This window comes from Caretta caretta, chromosome 4 (genome assembly GCF_965140235.1).
Source record: "Caretta caretta isolate rCarCar2 chromosome 4, rCarCar1.hap1, whole genome shotgun sequence".
In the NCBI taxonomy this organism is placed as follows: domain Eukaryota; kingdom Metazoa; phylum Chordata; order Testudines; family Cheloniidae; genus Caretta; species Caretta caretta.
The window spans coordinates 117,997,763-118,017,566 of NC_134209.1; the positions used below are offsets into that span (position 1 = coordinate 117,997,763).

A 19,804-nucleotide genomic window follows, 5' to 3' on the forward strand; every position below is an offset into this window, starting at 1 on the left:
GATGGTTCACATGGTTCAAGGACTGAGTCACCTTGTTACCCCCACCTCCAGTGTGAGGTAGCTTTGTCTGAGGTAGTTGGGTGTTAGTGCCTTAACACCCCCAGCCTGTCAGCCACTCAAGCACTCTCCTTGAGCTGTGCCAGTTGTGGCTTTGCCTTGCAGATTAACAAGAGGGGCACCCCAGACCCCTTGAAGCATTCCCTTGTGATATCCAGCCCTGACACTGGCTACTCACAGAAATCCGAGATCATCCATTCCCCAGCGAGTAGTGTACTCAGTTTCGGTTTTTTCTTAAATTGCTGCTCATGTGTAACACACAGCACTTGTGAGCACTTATAGTAAAACAAAAGGTTTATTTAAGAAAGAACAGAGATTTCACTAGAAACAAGAGTGATGGAAGCAAATGGTCTCAATACAAAACAAAATCATAAAACTTGAGCTTGGGAGCCTATGCTTATTAATAGTTACCTTTCCTATCTAATAAAGTAGGTTTCTCCCCTCCTGCCAGAGTTCTGTTGTAAAGCTGGCTGGTTTCCTAGGAACCAGGATCCAATCTTACATGAAATACCCCCGTTCCACAGGCTGTCGGCTCAGTGCAGAGTGTTTTTGTCCACCATGTGATATATGGAATCACTATATCACATGCTACACTTCATGAATAAATACCATGCAAGTGGTGTGTTAGGTGTAGTGAGTTTGTCAGGTTGGAGAAAGGAGTTGCTTGTAAAGAAAAATGAACCCTTTGCCCATTAGCACCAGTTAGCCTCTGTGACACAGGCAGCAAATTGCTGAAATTGGTGCTTGCATCGGGAGCTCAGCCACATCACAGCTTTAAAGAAAATATTTCAAAGAATGTAAACTGACGGATTTGGACTCTTAAGTGTTGTGCTTTGTACTTGTTCAGTTTCACATTTGTTTTCATTCCATCTATATCATGAACAAGCAGTCAGAATTCACAATGGCAAGCAGCTTATTTGGATTTTGCTCAGCTGAAATGGTGGTAGTGATGCTTTGCAGTGTGTGGGGATGAGGAAGGAGGGAATGGTTCATATTCTTTCAATCGGTTTATGGCACAGAATCAAAGACAATTTCAGAAGTAGCCATATTTTTACCCTTCAGACATCCTGCACTGAATACTGAGACCAAACAGAGTCTTGAGCTTGTAAATGAGGGGCCTGAGCACATGGATACATGGTTCTGCATCCAGCTTTGACCACAGAAAGGGCTTGTCTTTTTATGGGAAAATTTGCCAATATAGTTATGCTGGTAAATTTGCCCTTGTAGGCAAGTCCATTAATTCTCTGTCACTGCTTTGGAAAGGGGAATTGCAGTTACTATATGATTTGGGCTCTCTGCTAGGACACTAGAAGAGAGGGCTCTGAAGAGGCTTTGCAGTATGTCTATAACATTTAATTACCTAGAATTTCAGAGTTACAGACACTGTTGTTTGAGTTGTTCTGAAATGTTCATAATTCTGAACAAAATGTTATGGTGGTTCTTTCAAAAGTTTACAACTGAACATTGACTTAATACAGCTTTGATGCTTTACTATGCAGAACAAAAATGTTGCTTTCCCTTTATTTTTTAGTAGGTTACGTTTAACACAGTACTGCACTATATTTGCTTTTTTTTTCCTTTTTCTCTGCTGCTGCCTGATTACATACTTCCGGTTCAAATGAGGTGTGTGGTTGACTTGTCAGGTCATAACTCTGGTGTTCATAACTCTGAGGTTTTTCAGTATACACATCCAGACTTAAGGGGCCAAAGGTGGGGAAATGACTTCTGAAGTCAAGTATGTCTTCCCTGAAGAATTAACTCAGGCTTTAGCCCAGATGTTGCCCTGATCTCTAATCTGTGATTGAGGGTGCTTTAAACCCAGGCTAGTAGACACAGTTGAGGGTATAGTCTTGAACTTTGGTGTAGCTTCAGCCTGGGCTGGCAACCTGTCTACTTTGAAGTGAGAATGCAGGGTAATCCAGCCTGGCTGCTGTTAGTCTTCTGATGCTGTTCCACGACTGCACCTGGGCTGTACTTTGTTTAATCTTTCCTTCTGCATTGGAAGTCATCTACACTGTCTCAGCATTTTAACCCCATATTTGCCTGCTCCATGTCTGCTTCACTTGCACAGCATTTCAACAGATGTCTCCACTTGGAAGTTCAGAACATAAAAGTATTGTTCTCATGGCACTGCCACAGATGACAACTTCATGCCAAGTGAGAGAGTGTGAGCATCCTGTGAATGAATGTGTAGAGCAGACCAGTATAATGTACCACAAAGAACCAGCACGTGGGCTAATACAGCATCATATGTGAATGCATGGGTAGGGCTTTGCATTGGGGATGCTCCACCAGTGCTAGGTGAATTCTCCAGTGAAGACATAACTGTAGAAGCCCCCTCTTGTGAAACGTCTTGGCAGTGGCTCCGTTTGTGCCTTGTGCTATGCAATGACTAATACATTGCCAGTGTTTAATACAAAAGAAACACAATATACAGGAGTCTAATGATATATATTATGTATTTTCCAGATACCTTCAAGAGAGATTAAAGCAACTTCAAGAGGAGGTCAACCTTCTTAAATCTAATATTGCTAAGTACAAGGTAGAGTTCTCCCAGCATATCGTTATGCAGTGCTCCTCTATTTATAGAGTTTACTTTTTTTCATTTGTTTATACGCATTTTAAAAAGTGTAAAATTGTTTGGATCTGTAGCACCTTAGGAGTTAAAATTCCAGGTGCAATTACCACTTCCTCTTACTTGTAGTTTAAGACAACTAGATAATTTTAGTACCTTTATGTATTTTGTTTACATCCCCAGTCTTCCCTATAGACTTCTCAGCTGTTTTATAGCATAAAGAAATACCTGCTAGAAATATCTAGAAAGTGAATGTGTTCTCTCAAGATCTAGGAAAAATTGCTCCTAGTTGGGGTTAGAATGTGACATTGTTCCAGCTTGTCAGTAAATGGAAGATTGGTGGTCGTAGAAAATTAATGCTCTTGTGTTTCTACAAAGTGTTAGGACATTTATTATCATGCAGCTGTTCTTTTATCTCCATGTTTCCCAACACCAGTACTGTTGATTGGCAAATTTTAATGATTGATATATCTTCCTTATACCTCCACTTTTGGGATAGGCTGTATGTGTTCTTTTGCAGAATATATCTTCTGGACTAAATCTAGTTATCTGAGTATTCTTCCTCTAACCCTCTGCTCCAACTTCAATCAAAAAACACATCCTCCATTTTTCTGCATGAGACGTTAAGCCTATAGGTGATGCTTCTTAATTCCTTAATCACTGTTAAGCAGTCACAGCATTCCCTGCCATTCTAGTGAAGAGCAAAATTCTTCCAAAGCACTGCCATCCCCATCCCAGGCACAGGTATGAGAAACTGAGGTCACAAAGCAGGTGTGTGTGTATCTGATTTCTGAAGGACAGTTCTTTGGGAATAACTAGGGCTCAGCTTTAGTGAGAATCATGATTTTGCTTTGAACTCTTCCTAAAAGCCAGCATTTTCTGCTGAAAGGACCTTAAAGAGAGTTTTAGTGCTCTTTTCTTTTCCCTCTTTAAGCATGTCTAAGAGAAACTTTCTGGAAGGTCAGAATTTTATCCCAGGCTGCTATTCCCCATGGAGTGTTTCTGCATTTACAAATGTATTCAACTTTTTCCAGAAATAGGAAAGTTTTAAAAACCCAAGTGGTGGGGGGGGGTGGGGCGGGATAGAAAGAAGAGTAAAGGGGGATGGTGATGAGGTGCATAGATTCTTTAGGGTCCCAAAGGCTCTCTTGGCTAGTATATCCAATACTTCAGAAGGAGACCCACTCATCCAACCAACAGTGTAGGTATAGACTCATGCCCTAGAAGAGAAACTCCAGGATTAATATCCCCACCCTCAGATCCCTTACTCTAATGAAAATGCTTACTTAGGCTAATGTGTCTGAAAAATAAATTTTTTTGTTTCCTTAGAATGCTCTAGAGAGACGGAAAAATTCAAAGATTCACAGTAGATCGGGCAGCAGTGCACTGACTGGAGTCCTTTCTGCAAAGCAAGGTACTGCATAGATGGAACGTGGTAGTACAGTACCTCATTCTTTCTTCAGTATGAACTGAAGTTTTTCTCACATCACTTTCTTCCTAATTATCTCTCAACCTGCCAGCCAATCTAGAATAAAGCTGCTAAACCTACCTTCCTTTTCCTGTCAGTCTGACCGCGTAAATTCCCCTCCTTTGCTTCCACCTGTTCACTACGTCAAGCTTGAACTTCTTCGCCTTGCCTTCAAGGCCCAATATAACTCTGACCCAGATGAGTCTCTTCTTGTGTCACCTCTTTTCTCTGCTAACAATGCCAACCTTGATGCTCTGTTTTAGCAGTAGTACAGAGAAGGCATGTTAAGGAAGGTGGGGGCAGTTTAAGTCCAAGTTCCACTCCTGCACTTGGGAGCTACTGTGGCTTGCTCCTCCCTTGTGGGAGGAGTTCTGAGGTTTCCTTCAGGAAGAGACCAACAGAGCAATCGCCTCATCCCACATGTTTTCCCCCACACAAACCCTGAACAAAGGCTAAGGATCAGAAAAGATGAGAATAGGATAAGAAAAAGTAACCTTTTTTTTTCCCCTGGCAAATCTTGTCTCCTGCACCGTGATCCTCGCCCTCTCTCCATGCACACAGGCACATACCAAACCAGCAGTACTTGTCATGACAGGTTGAAACTCAAGAAGTTCGCCAGCACTGACTGCTCCGTTTATGTCCTCTTCTCCATACATTTGTATAGTTTCTAGCCACAGCAGATGACCAAATGTGATGATGCAAATGGACTTGCTGAGCAAGGTTAATGAGTTCGCAGGCTTCCTTACTGCAGAAGAAGGTTCTTCTTGGCTGATGTGTGACAGCTCCGTCACATCAATCTCGAACAACCTTAGGGAATCAATAGTTCTAAACATGAAGCCTTCTTTGTGGGCTTGGTTTTTCAGTTGGACTGAAGAAAAATATTCCTGTTCTGCCAGTGGCAGGAGATCATAGGTTAGAAAAATGAGGCTCTTTCCAACTGAATGGAAATCTGTTCTTTCCAAAAGAAATATTAGCTAAGCAGAAAATGGGTCTACCTATGTTTGTGCTGGCAATTGCTGCAGAACAATGATCAGCTTAAACAGCCACCATTTTTTATGACTGAGTATTATATGTCTGGGTTTGTTTTGCTCGTTGGTTGGAATGAATCTACATTCAGCTAAGTAATTAAACAAAGGGGGATTTGCTTTGTAAGTCTGACTACCTACTTGTGTCACATTTCTGTCCACATAAAGGTAAGATTCATTTTTGTTTTAACATTTTAGTCCAAGAGTTGTTATCGGAGGACCATGGTTGTAGCCTACCAGCCACGCCGCAGTCCATTTCAGATCTCAAATCTTTGGCTACTGCCTTGCTGGAGACTATCCATGAGAAAAACATGGTCATACAACACCAAAGGCAAACCAACAAGTAAGTAGTATGACTTGGAATTTGGGGGAAACCAGCACAGGTGTTCAAAACACTTTTTAAACTAGCATTTGATGTTTGAGCTCTTGTATAGAAAATGGGAACTTAAAAACAGGAAAGGGAAAGAAGGTCAGGTATCTTGTACTCCTCTTCTGTGAAATGTCATTGTCATAGGTTTGGAATAGCAGTTGCTTAGCCACAGCCATGACAATTCCTAATATAGCAACTTGAACATTGGTTTTTTTGAGGCATAAACTGTTGGATTGTAACACTACTGTATGATTCCTATTCTGTTTTGTGATTTAATAAATTATTTATGTTGGACAGTAATCTTACCTATCCTACCTCGTCTAGTCTAATCTTGCTATCTCACATACTTCAGGATTTTCTATAGCAGCCAGCTTGAGAATATATAACTGTCTTTTGACACAGTTTAAGACATTGGAGTGTGTCCTTATGCAACACGAGAAAGTGGGAACTAGAAAGGAAGCATTTCTTGATTGTGTTTAGTCTTTTAGCAGCACTGACTCACTAGTGGTAATCAGAGGTAATTCAGGCTTCTCAAAGGCACATCAGGACCAGATGTCACAAACAGGCAGATATCTTTCATGAAAGGAAGACGAAATACTAAAGGAAACTGGATTGCACTAGGATAGATGATTCATTTTGAAAATTGATAACTCTAATACTTAAGCAGAATCCATAGTATAATTCTTGGAAGTGGCAACAAAAACGGAGGAACAGTCTGTAGGCATACTTAAAAGCTTTGGATGAAGTAAGGGTCTGTTGAGCTGAAGAGAGGCTAACATCACATTAGTGCCAGGGAATCTGAGGCGAAATCCAGACACCTTCCAACCTAGCTGTCTCAATGACTTCCATCATTCCACCATGCTTCAGTCTAGACCTATTATGTCATGGTTCTTTGTCATTCAACTGCATTATAGTTGACCTGTTCTTGTCTGTAAACTTTGCATTCTATCTAGGCATTAAGAGTGTGTCTCCCTAGAGCTCAGAGCATGTCTCCCAGTCTGGGTAGACAGACTCGTGCTAGGTCTGCTCTAACTAATTATACTAAAAATAGCAGCATGGACATGGCAGCACCAGGTGTAGTTTTTCACTACCAGATAGTTGCCTTTGTTTAACTCTTAGTTAGACGTGATTGTCCCTCACTATTCGTCTGTTTTCCCCAGATCCTAATTTAAATAACCCTCCCAAAGTTGGTAAGTGGAAAGAGTTACAGATATTAATGAGGGCCAGAGAAGGGATCAATAGAAATTAGAAATGTAGCCTGAAAAGTAACATGTGGAAACAAAGAATACTTTCGGTGGAAAATAATCTGGATGCACAGATACTGAATGAGGCACAAACCTGAAAAGCAGTAAAGTTGAAAGATATTTAGTGATGGCATTGGATGGTGGATTGCATGTGATTTTTGCGCTGCAGTGTGACACAAAAAAGGCCATTGCAACTTTGGGCTACATATATGCACACAGGCATATCCCTCTCTCTCTCCAGCTCTGTTGTGACCACACCTGTACGTAAAATATTGCATTCAGTTCTGGGTGCCTCCATGAAAGACCAACTGATAAACTGGAGTGAGTTCATAGCAGAGCAGCAAGGACAGTTGGCCAGGCAAAGAAACTTTTACAACCAAACAAGATTTAAATATCTAGCATAGCTACGGTAAGCACAATTAGTCAGAGCAACCTATGGATATTTGGAAGCCACATACAGCAAGGAGGGATAGGAATTTATTTTGGATACTGCATGAAGCAACAGGATGAAACAAAGAGGAAAGCTTACCAGAAAAACATCCTGACAGTGAGACGTATTAAGCTATGGACTAGACTCCCAAGGGAAGTGAAGGAAGCCTTGTTGCTTCAGACATCTAAAACAAAATTTTAAAAACCCATATAAAATGTTGAGGGTGTGAACTACTAGCGGTAAAGGCAGAAGATATCCGAAAATAGGGAGGCAAACCAAACTGGTGATGAGATGTGGACTCACCATGGGGTTTTGATAGGGTGGGAAAGGATGCACAGGGAATGGGAGGTTCGTTTTTTTTTTTTTTTGTTTGTTTTTTTAAATTTGAGACTGGAGCTGCAGAGGTGAAATTGACAGGGGTCTCGTGCAAAATTCCTCCCTACTCAAGGTTGGCGATGTAAGGAGGGTGACTTAGAGAGCAGGCTGGGAGGGGAAGCTGGAGAGAGAAGGGACTGTAATGGGAGGAAAGATGACCTGGCTCAAAAAGGTAGAAGGATCTCCTTTCTTCATGCTTCTGTTCCTTTCTTCTTCCCCTTGGCCTCCCTTATGCAGAGACCTTGCTGCACAGAAGAATCTGTGAAATCACATTAGGTGTTTTTAACTGCCTGTTTGTTTGCAGAACCCTCTTAGAAGTTCAGAGATGCAATTTATTTTCCTATCAGTTTTCTCCTTTCTTTTTAACCAAACAGTGATGACTCTTTAACATATGATGCTTGTTAACCCCTGAATTTATTTACTACTTTGTGCTCCATCTACTTAGACAACGTCCCTTGAGAATGGTTCCCAGAATGTGTTTCATTAACTTGCAGCAGACCAGCAGAGGGAGCACAACGCAGGGAGAACAATTTGAACCTACAGAAATGGTGGATCTTATTATTACCACCAAATGGGAAATAAATGAAAATAGACTATTTAATATTGCCTTCACTAATCAGTCTTTGCAACTATACTGAGTGCTCATGAATAAGAATTGGAGACATCAGTTGCTAACCTGTCTCACTAGAAGGCGTTCTTTTAAAATATTGTGGATTAAAATGGCTCTATCTTTGTTAGGAAGGAAAGCGGAGATGGATTAGTGATTATTAGTACAGAGATGGGGATGTGGTAACAGACCCACTTCTCCACACTCCAGCCAGGTGGAGTCAGTGTTTTTTAAGTGACTGGCCAAACACATGTTGGTACAATAGGGATTTAAAGTGTTTGCAGTGGGATATACACACAACAGTTGGAAGCAGCACACGAAAGCATCATTTGGAACACAGAGTTGTCTTTTACTGCACTCTGAACAGGGCTGTGAGCTTTGCTGCTGTTTCTGCTTGTCATAAATATAAAGGGAAGGGTAAACACATTTAAATCTCTCCTGGCCAGAGGAAAAACCCTTTCACCTGTAAACGGTTAAGAAGCTAAGATAACCTCGCTGGCACCTGACCAAAATGACCAATGAAGAAGCAAGATACTTTCAAAGCTGGAGGGGGGGAAACAAAGGCTCTCTCTGTCTGTGTGATGCTTTTGCTGGGACCAGAGCAGGAATGCAGGTCAGAACTCCTGTAAAGAGTTAGTAAGCAATCTAGTTAGATATGCGTTGGATTCTGTTTTGTTTAAATGGCTGATAAAATAAGTTGTGCTGAATGGAATGTATATTCCTGTTTTTGTGCCTTTTTGTAACTTAAGGTTTTGCCTAGAGGGATTCTCTGTTTTGAATCTGATTACCCTGTAAGGTTTTTACCATCCTGATTTTACAGAGGTGATTCTTACACTTTTTCTTTAATTAAAATTCTCTTTTAAGAACCTGATTGTTTTTTTTCATTGTTCTTAAGATCCAAGGGTTTGGGTCTGTGTTCACCTACGCAAATTGGTGAGGATTTTTATCAAGCCTTCCCCAGGAAAGGGAGTGTAGAGCTTGGGGGGATATTTTGGGGGGGAGACATTTCCAAGTGGGCACTTCCCCTGTGCTTTGTGTAACACTTCGGTGGCGGTGGCATTTAACCTAAGTTGGTAAGAATAAGCTTAGGGGGTCTTTCATACAGGTCCCCCCCCACATCTGTACCCTAGAGTTCAGAGTGAGGAAGGAACCTTGACACTGCGGTTAATCCATTTTTTGTCAAAGGCAACAAGATCAACTCTTATGCGCATATTATAAATAAAAATAGAGTAGGAAAGACTATCCTGAATGGGTGTCAACTCATTTGTCTCTCATCAATGAATTAACCCATTCCCAAAGTCCAAACCCATCTTCACTGTTTGACGGCTAGGACACAATTATTTTTCAATTTACCAGTGATGGTGTACTTTTGTTTAACAGCAGCAGCAACACGGGGGGGTTAATAGCTTTCAATTAGATAAGGTACCAATGACATAGAGAAAGGTAGGAGAGAGATTCTGGAGGCCAAATTTAAGATGCTAGGTAAGAGGTTAAAGTCCAATGGTAACATTCTTTGAAATGCACAAGACCAGTAAAGCAGAACTGCAGGATCTCAATGTGTGGATGAGACAATGGTGTAGAGAGAAGGGATTTAGGTTTATTAGGAATTAGGGAACCTTTTGGGAAAGGAGGAGCCTATACAGGAAGGATGGGCTCCACCTAAACCAAATGGAACCAGATTGCTGGCATGTAAAATTAAAAAGGTGGTAGAGGAGTTTTTAAACTAAGGGCTGGGGAAAGCCAGTAGGTGCGGAGGAACACACAGTTCAGACAGAGACATCCCTTAGCAGAGGCTCTATTAACAGGGATTCACTGTAGCTTAGTAAGGAGGAGAGGATAGAAGTTAATAAAGTACAGAGAGGAACTGAAGAGAAACAGTCAAATGAAAGAGTCCCATTCAATTACATCACATGAAGGCAGACAACTAAATATTGACAAATGTTATAAGTGCTTGTGTACAAATGCTAAAGTCTAAATACTAAGATGAGTGAACTTGAGTACCTGGTATTAATTGAGGTTATTGAGCTAAGAGGCATCAGAGAAACTTGGTGGAACGATAATCAGTGGGACGCTATAATACCAAGGTACAAAATATATAGGAATGTCAGAGTAGGTTGTACTAGTGGCAAAACAGAGTCAAAAATAACAAAAATCTTAATTGAATCAAACTCTACCATAGAATCTCTGGGGATTGAAACTCCAGGTTTGAATAATAAGAATATAGCAGTAGGGATAGACTATTGACCAGCTGACCAAGGATGGTGATAGTGATTGTGAAATGCTCAAGGAGGATAGAAAGTCTATAGAACTGGAAAAATTAATAATAATGGGGGATTTCAACTATCCTCCTATTGACTGGGTACATGTCACCTCAGGACAGGATGCAGACAGACACTTTTAGTGACTGCTTCTTGGAGTAGCTGATCCTGGAACTGACAAAGGGAGCACAAGATGTGGTCCAAGAGATGGATGTAGCTGAACTGCTCAGTAATAGCAACCATAATGTAATTAAGTTTAACATCCTTTTTAGGGGGGAAAACCAAGCCCACCACAAAAGAGTTTAACTTCTAAAAGGGGAACGACACAAAAAATGAGGAAGCTAGTTAAACAAAAACTAAAAGGAATAGTCACAAGAGTGAAATGCCTGCAAGCTGCTGGGAAACGTTTTAAAAACACCATAATAGAGGGTCAAATCAAATGTATACCCCAAATTAAAAAGAATTGAGACCCCAAAAAATGCCACGATGGCTACACAGAATAAAAGTGGTTAGAGACAAAAAGACATCCTTTAAAAATTGGAAGTCCCAGTTCAACTGAGGAAAACGGAAAGGAGCATAAAATCTGGCAAGTCATATTATGAGGCAGGCCAAGAAAGAATATGAAGAGTAGCTAGCAAAAAAAAAAAAAAGTATATCAAATAGGAAGCCTGCTAAACTATCAGTGGGTCCACTGGACAATTAAAGGAGCACTCAAGGAAGACAAGGCCATTGCGAAGAAGCTAAATGAATTCTTTGCATCAGTCTTCATTGCACAGGATGTGAGGGAGATTCCCACACCTGAGCCATTCTTTAAGTGACAAACCTGAGGAACTGTCCTAGACTGAGGTGTCAGTACAGCATGTTTTGGAGCAAATTGATAAATTAAACAGTAATAAGTCACCAGGGCCAGATGATATGCACCCAAAAGTTCTAATGGAATTCAAATATAAAATTAGAGAGCTATTTACTATGGTATGTAACCTATCACTTAAATCCTCTTCTATGATAGATGACTGGAGGATAGCTAATGAGACACCAGTTTTTTAAAAAGTCTCCAGAGGCAATCCTAACAATTACAGGCTAGTAAGCCTAACTTCAGTACCAGGCAAACTGGTTGAAAATAAAGTAAACAGAATTATCAGACACATATATGAACACAATTTGTTGGGGAAGAGTCAGCATGGCTTTATGTAAAGGGAAATCATGCCTCACCAATCTATTAGAATTATTTGAGAGAGTCAACAAGTATGTGGACAAGGGTGATCCAGTGGATATACTTGGACTTTCAGAAAGCCTTTGAGAGGTCCCTCACCAGAGGCTCTTAAGCAAAGTAAGCAGCCATGGGATAAGAGGGAAGGTCCTCTCCGGGCTCAGTAATTGATTAAAAGGAAGGAAACTAAGGTTAGGAATAAATGGTCAGTTTTCAGAGTAGAGAGAAGTAAATAGCAGTGTCCCCAGGGATCTGTATGGGACTTGTTAAACATGTGCATAAACGATCTGGAAAAAGGAGTAAACAGTGAGATGGCAAAATTTGCAGAATGTACAAAATTACTTGATAGTTAAGTCCAAGGCAGACAGTGAAGAGTTACAAAGGAGCCTCATGAAACTGGGCAACAAAACGGCAGATGAAATTAAATGTTGATAAATGCAAAGTAGCGCACATTGGAAAACGATCCCAAGTATACATACAAAATGATGGGGTCTAAATTAGATGTTCCCACTCAAGAAAAAGATCTTGGAATCACCGTGGACAGTTCTGTGAAAACATCTGCTCAGTGTGCATTGGCAAAAAACCTAACAATATTAGCAACCATTAGGAAGGGGATAGATAATAAGATGGTAAATATCATAATGCCACTATATAAATCCATGGTACACCCACATCTTGTATACAGCAGTTTTGGTAGCCCCATCTCAAAAAAGATATATTAGGAAATCAAAAGGTACAGAGAAGAGCAACAAAAATTATGAGGTGAAATTAAAAAGGTTGATAGTGTTCATCTTAGAAAAGAGACAGTTATGGGGGGATATGTTAGAAATCATGAATGGTGTAGAGAAAGTGAATAAGGAAGTGTTACGTATATCTTCACTTAACACAAGGAATAGGGGTCTCCAATTAAATTAATAGGCAGCTGGTTTAAGACAAAAGTGAGTACTTCACACAATGCACAATCAACCTGTGAAACTCGTTGCCATGGGATGCTGTGAAGGCCAAAACTATAACTGGGCTCAAAAAAGAATTAAGAGAAATTAATGGAGGATAGGTCCATCATAATGGTCAGGGATGCAACCCCATGCTTTGGGTGTCCTTAAGCCTCTGACTGCCAGATGATGGGACTGGACAACAGAATGGATCATTCGATAATTGCCCTGTTCTGGTCATTCTCTCTGAAGCATTTGACACTGGCTACTGTCAGAAGACAGGATACTGGGCTGGATGGACCATTGATCTGACCTTGTAGGCCCATTCTTCTGTTCAAGCATTTTTATTCTTCTTGTTTCTTTAAAGAAATGTATGTAAGCAGAATCACATGCTAAACAGAATCAAGGAAGTAGCCTAAGGTATGATTGAGCTAAATCCAGCCTCTGATTTTCTATGGCCCAGTAGTTAAGAAAAATAAAGGTTGGTTCCTGTACATGATACGTACTTCTCACCCTTGGGTTGTAGGCAGTTCACCTACATTTCTTCTCACAAGCATATCAACTTAAAATTTATAAAGTTGGCTGTGTGTGATTTTGAAATGCACCACAGAATGGAATTATGTAAATTAGAGAAAATTAGGCCCTGTCTAGAGATGGTCTAAAATCGTCTTAGCTTGAAACAGTTAGTTTATATCTTGTTCATGGTAACTTGTTTACTCATGAATTAGGTGGCCATTCTGGATAGGGGTCAAGTGAGATTAGGAACTGCTGTAGACCATGTCATTAGCTTGTGCTGGGTTTAAAAACGCTTAGAAGCCTGGACCTTTGCTGGTTTAACTCCAATATAAGATGGACTGAGAGAGAAAATGTGTCAGTCTGAGGATAAATAAAGGATTCTAGGTGATACACAGTGGATGTGACAGTGGACTTATTTATAGACAGCAGAGAGATCTTATAAGGGTAGGACAGATCCTCAGCTACTGTAAATTGGTGTAGCTCTGTTGAGGTTATGTCTATGCATCACTGGGGAGCGTGGGCAAGCTAGCATGTGAGCTGCTAAACACAGGACGGGGCTGAGGAGCGAGCTGGCATTGCCACAGCAGTTTGAACATGGGCAGTGGAAGTGCAGGAAAACCTGATCCTAAACAAAGAGGGTTGGGTTAACTCTCATGAGGTGCCAGGCACATTACTAGCAGGGAGTGGAGATTGTGCTTCTCTCTACTACCAGGCGCACTTTTGTCAATGAGGCCATGGTAGTTTACATCATCTGAGCACCTGGCCTGGTATGTCTAGATCTAGGCAAGAGATTGCAGCTGTGCACGCAAAGGGAAGTCTCCACAGACTCTTCAAAAATACTCATCATTCTGGGGGCAAGGACAGTGGATTGATACAAGTGTAGGATTACATTTTCCATAGCACAGCAGAGACAATGCATTTTATTTAAAAAACAAAAATCAAACTAAGTAGTAGTCAAAATTGACTCAGTGATTGTTCAAGTAAAGTATTCTGACAAGTGTTCACTGGCTCGATATATTATTCAGCGAACTTAACTTATGTTTGAAAAGGGGTATGGAAAAATGACCATGGTTGAGGACAAAGTAAAATAGCAATATGCTTTGTCTCCTGGGAGCAGCCACATAACAGTCCTTTGAGAGCTTGGGAACCTGTCATAGAGGAGAGAGAATTCCCCAGCCCCTGATTACAGGATCTATCAATGGGGTTGGGGTTAGACACCATGTCCCAATAGCTTGGGAGAGTGCAGCATGTGAATGACAAAGTTCAAAAGGGGTTAAAGGAAGTTGGCCTTGCTACTCCTGCACTAACGGGCAGTGGTGCAAACCTAGGTCACAGTGGCTCTTTGATATGTTGGTGATATCTCTAGCAGCCCCCATCCCTGCTATGAGGAGCACCTCCCTCCCCTTCCCTACCCAAACTGCCAGGAGAGGAGGGGAGACAATCATGCCAAGGAGTCTCTTCTGCTGTTAACAATGGCACAGAGATCAAACTGTGACTCCTTGCCTTTATCAGTACACCCCACTTTGCATACCGCCTCTGCAGCACTTGCTCCTGTGCTGAACTTGCACATACTGTATATGAAGGCTCTTTCCCTCCCTCCTGAGCAGTCCTCCTCATTTGGGTCCTTGAATCCTGGTATACCAGTCTCCTTGTGTGGAAACTGAGAGCTTGTTGGAAGCTGCTGTCTGCCTTGCAGACGTAATCACTGGGCACCCAGGGAGAAGTAAAGCCAAGGACATTAAGAGTGAGTCTCAAAGTTAACTTGAAAGGAAATATATAAAATAAAAATGCAGATTGGCTCAGATTTCATTGAAGTTAGAGATGAGAAAACAGCTGTTTGGTCACTGAGTGTGTGCCTATGCCAGAGCATGATTGCTCCCACTGGCACATGACCTAATGTTTTGTCACTCTTGCACTACGCTGCAATAAAATACACGTGCGCACTACACTGCAATAAAATACATGTGGCTGGCCCCTGTCAGCTGACTTAGGCTGCAGGCCTATAAAATTGCAGTATAGACAGCCCAAGCCCAGATGTTTACACTGCAATTCTATAGCATTTCAGCCAGAGCCCAATGAGCCCAAGTCAGCTGACCGAGGCCAGATGTGAGTGTTTTATTCTAGTATAGACACCCTTTGGGGCTAAGTATTCCAGCTGATGGGCTTGTATTACTATCCATAGGCTATTCCCCGTCCCCATTCACTTCATTCCTGTCCTTGATATTTATCATAAATTTTCCTTTTTTTTCTCTTCATTTTCATCCCCTTTCTCTTGTATTACCCTCCTCTCCCACCTTAGTATTTACACTACTGAAATACTGGTAGACTTTTATCCTGTGCCTTGTACACACCTCATGGTAGATGCTTTGCTAGGCTACAGATTTTTAGCCCCTTTTAATCTTTCTTTCATCAGTCTCTCTTGCCCCTTAATTTGTGTTGCTGTGTTTCATATTCTTTCTGGTTTCTAGTTTTTTTCTGGTAACCAGGTGCGCTCAAATGGGAGAGGCATAAAAACCTGGTGAGGTAGACTGAGCACAGTATTCCATCCCCACCAGAGCTGTGTACAGAGACTGTTGCTTCACTGGTTTGTAATGTGCTGTCTGAATATTCAGACTTCATTGTCTTTTCCTGTTGCTATATCTTCATGTAAAGTCGTATATAATTTGCTGTTCATTATCACTGCTGGATCACTTTTAGCATTGCTGTGTCTTCTGGGGTGTATCTACACTTGGAGCTGGGGTGTGATTTCCAGCTTGAGGAAACATACATGTGCTAGCTCTAATTAACTAGTGTGCTAAAAGTAGTGTGTGGCACGAGCAGTGGGAGGGGCTAGCTGCTCCGACAACCTGCCTAGGGTATCTGACTGGCATGTATGCAGGGCAGCTAGCCCCTCCCGCAGCTTGCACCACCACAGTTGTGCTCTATATTTAGCTTGCTAGCTCAATAAGAGCTAGTGTAAGAGTGTCTCCTCGAGCTGGGAATTACTCCCCCCCACCTCCAATTTTAGACTTGCCTTAGGTATCTCCCTTCCATTGAATATTGTTTGGGATTTAGTTAAGGCCTTCTGTTTTTTAGAGACTTGTTCTAGAAGTGAAACACATTCAAAACTTACAACAAAATGGAACCTTTCTTGTTAGATACATATCTGATTTTTTGGGGAAAAAAATTATGGCTAAAAGGTAAATCTTGCTGGAGAGCTGAGGATTGTATTTACATAGGGATCAGAAACAAAAGCCTTGGTGACCCAGGAAATGCAGTCAAAACTGAGAGCAGTTGATACGGTCTATAAAGAACTTGAGACTGCTCAGTACTGAAGTGAGACCCTGTTCAGTGGAATCAAACAGCATTAAATGTGCTACAAAGGAATATTAAAGCTTGATGGGCAAACCAGATTGGATAAAGTAACTGGCCCAAAGCTAAGGCTAATACCTTGCAAAATTCAAATCTTATTTTGAGGCTCAAAGATGTTTGCCTACTGCTCTGCCTCCTGGTTTCAGCCAAGGAAGGGAATAGAAATACCATAGGGGCTATTCTCACAGTATTTCTTTCATAGTAAATCTAAGATATACTGGAAATTTATTTGGGACTTTTGTTTTGGGAGAGGCTCAGGTAAGCATCCAAATATTATTTAATCTGAACTTTTGGGGGTTTGCCCATCACTGTCATTGAAACAAAAGATAAACAAGTTAATATGTATGTGCTGTGACTGTGGAGAATGTATCCACAACCATGCAAACATCTGTGGGTGGAATAAATCCCTGTGACAATGAGTCTTCTCTTTCTCAGCTGATATATCATGTTCTTTTTTCAGAATTCTAGGTAATCGGGTGGCAGAATTGGAGAAGAAGTTGAGAACTTTAGAAATTTCTGGTTTGTGGAGTCTTCCAGGTTAGTAGAAATTTAGAAAAACATAACATAAGAATGGCCATTGTGGGTCAGACCAATGGTCGGTCTAGTCCAGTATCCTGTCTTCCTTCAGCGGTCAATGCCAGATTCTTCAGAGGGAATGAACGGAAATCGGCAATTATTGAGTGATCCATCCCCGGTTGTCCAGTCCCAGCTCCTGGCAGTCAGAGGGCTAGGGATACCCAGAGCATGGGGTTGCATCTCTGACAATCTTGACTAATAGCCATTGATGGACCTAACCTCCATGAACTTATCTAGTTCTTTTTTTGAACCCATGCCCTGTCAATGAGTTCTGCAAGTTGACTATGTGTTGTGTGAAGAAGTACTTCCTTTTGTTGGTTTTAAACCTGCCACCTATTGATTTCATTGAGTTACCCTTGCTTCTTGTGTTATGTGAAGGGGTAAATAACTTTCTTTCTTACTTTCTCTATGCCTTTTGTGATTTTATAAACGTCATTGTAGTTTCTTTTCTAAGCTGAACAATCCCAGTCTTTTTAATCTTTCATATGGAAAGCTGTTCCATCCCCCTAGTCATATTTATTGCCTTTCTCTGTACTTTTTTCAGTTCTAATCTGTCTCTTTAGAGCTGGGTCAACCAGAACTATATGCAGTATTCAAGGTGTGTGTGTACCATGGATTTATATAGATGCATCAATATTTTCTGTCTTATGTATCCCTCTTCTAATGGTTCTAAACATTTGGTGACCCTTTTCTTTTTTTGACTGCCACTGAACATTGAACAGGTGTTTTCAGAGAACTGTGCACGATGACTCAAGATCTTTTTTTTTTTTTGAGTGATATCAGCCAATTTAGACCCCATCATTTTGTATGTATAGTTGGGATTATGTTTTCCAATGTGCATTACTTTGCATTTATCAGCGTTGAATTTTATCTGCCATTTTATTGGTCCATCTCCCAGTTTTGTGAGATCCCTTGCATTATTAAGTGTTTGGGTGTCTGTTTCCATATGAGGATTTGAATGTACACTTTGTGAGAAACTTGTTAAAAATACAGCCAAGTTTCAGTGGCTAGTGGTTTTGAAAAGATGGATGTTTACCAGTTTTTGGGAAAATCCAGCTTAAGGTGTATCAAGTTGGAAACCCAAAATCACTAGTCACTTGTGAAAATGCTGGCTTTACACACATTTTAAATCAGAATACAGTAGATAGCAGAAAAAATACCCTTTGGAGAATGCAAGTAACAATCGAACTATCACCATGGTTTGTAGCTGAAAAATATTAACTATCTGATTTAAATGTTAGTATAAAATCATGCAACTTAAGATATTAGAGACAGGTTTTTTTTTCAACATTTTATTTATTAATTTTAGTTAAATGTGCATTGTTCGGGTTACATTCATTTTTGGTTATTTTTCTCTCATTACACCTAATTGCTTCTCCTTTAAACATCTTTCTCCTTGATGTTCACACCACTAGGTTATGTTTGTGGTAACGGTTTCCCACTGCTGCCACCATTAGAGGTACCTACACTAGTGTAGACAAGGTTCCAGGTGTTCTAACCTATATCATTAAGGTCTAACCTCACCAAAAAAAGCTAATATTCAGCAATGTATCTGAAGAGTCTTTGTGACAAACCTCCCCAGTTCCACTCCTGATGTTAGTTTTAACTCAAATCCTCTTGATGCAAGATGCAGATAAAATAATTATCTTGAGTCACACTAATATAGGTTTACATTCTAATTGAAATTTAATGTTGCCTGGGTATTTAACAGATTGGCATTCTACTTTGTTTAAAAAATGTTGTTCAGTGAAATTCATAGTTAATAAATGCAATGTTTGGTCTTTGCAGAAATGTATAAAAATACATAAAAAATAGAATAAATGGAATGCTGAGAGCTTGCTCCATTGTTAGTCTATTTAGGTAAGACATCCAATTAATATTAATACAATAACTGTCTCTTTTCTTCCTTTCTTTTGCTGCCTGAAGGCCTGAGCTACAATGTCTCAGTGGGATTTGGGAGTAGGTTCTACTTGACATGTATATTTTTAGTAACTAATTTTAGCAGTACGTTAAATATTGTCACAGCATGTAAATAAATGAAAATGTTATCTGAACATTTTTATATTTGTCAGATTAAGATGTTCAAGTGAGTGAGTTAGATGTCCGCAAGGGAAATGGAGACTGCTGCACAAGACTATTCTTTTAAATTGGGGAAAAATGATGATAAAGGCTGATACTCAATAGTTGTAACTGAATTTTGCAGTAGATTGCGACTTGCATCAAACAGTGAGGTTTATTTGTTTGTTTAACCAGAGAAGCAGTAAATTAAGAATGCACTTTTGTTTCCAAGTGTGATTGAGCTCAGAGATACTCAGTATGAATCTTGAGACACCCAGTGGAGTCAGGAACACTTTTTCGGATGGTTACCAGCTGGCTTCTGCTCTGTAAAATACCATCTCATATCAATACTGTGAGAACTATCATAAGAATGTTGGCTTGAGTGAAGGGTGAGAGCACCTGCTCTGATTGATGCTAGAAGAAAGATTTTTCAGAAGAAAACATCACTTGATTTACAGTGAGTTGAACTTTTTGTCATTGGAAAGACTTGCCAGTGAGAGCTGACTTTCAATCATATTTGTGAAACAGACACGTCAGTCTAGTTTAATAAATTTCAGGTTCCTAAAAGCAGAATAAGTATTGCTACCTAAACATTGCCATCAATAGACTATCTGTTTACTTAGCCCAGCACCATGCCACCTATTTACAAATAGAAATAGCCTTAACATTCACTCTCTTTGCCAGCCTGTAGAAGAAATGGTTTGATAGTTTATAGGTTCTTTAGTTAGTTGATTTTTGTTTGTTGGCATGCA

General features: G+C 40.4%; 1 protein-coding gene across 2 annotated transcripts in view; it reads left to right on the top strand.

Annotated features, from left to right (window-relative positions):
- CCDC149 (coiled-coil domain containing 149) overlaps positions 1–19,804 on the top strand; it is a 62,668-nt gene that overhangs the window by 34,704 nt on the left and 8,160 nt on the right. Inside the window, exons 7-11 of one of the 2 annotated variants that reach the window (XM_048848702.2) lie at positions 2,527–2,599; positions 3,962–4,046; positions 5,324–5,468; positions 16,879–16,955; positions 18,921–18,953. In XM_048848702.2, the coding sequence (XP_048704659.1) occupies positions 2,527–2,599; positions 3,962–4,046; positions 5,324–5,468; positions 16,879–16,955; positions 18,921–18,953 (413 nt within the window). The remainder of the gene's footprint in view (positions 1–2,526; positions 2,600–3,961; positions 4,047–5,323; positions 5,469–16,878; positions 16,956–18,920; positions 18,954–19,804) is intronic. The other variant, XM_048848703.2, reaches the window with a different exon arrangement.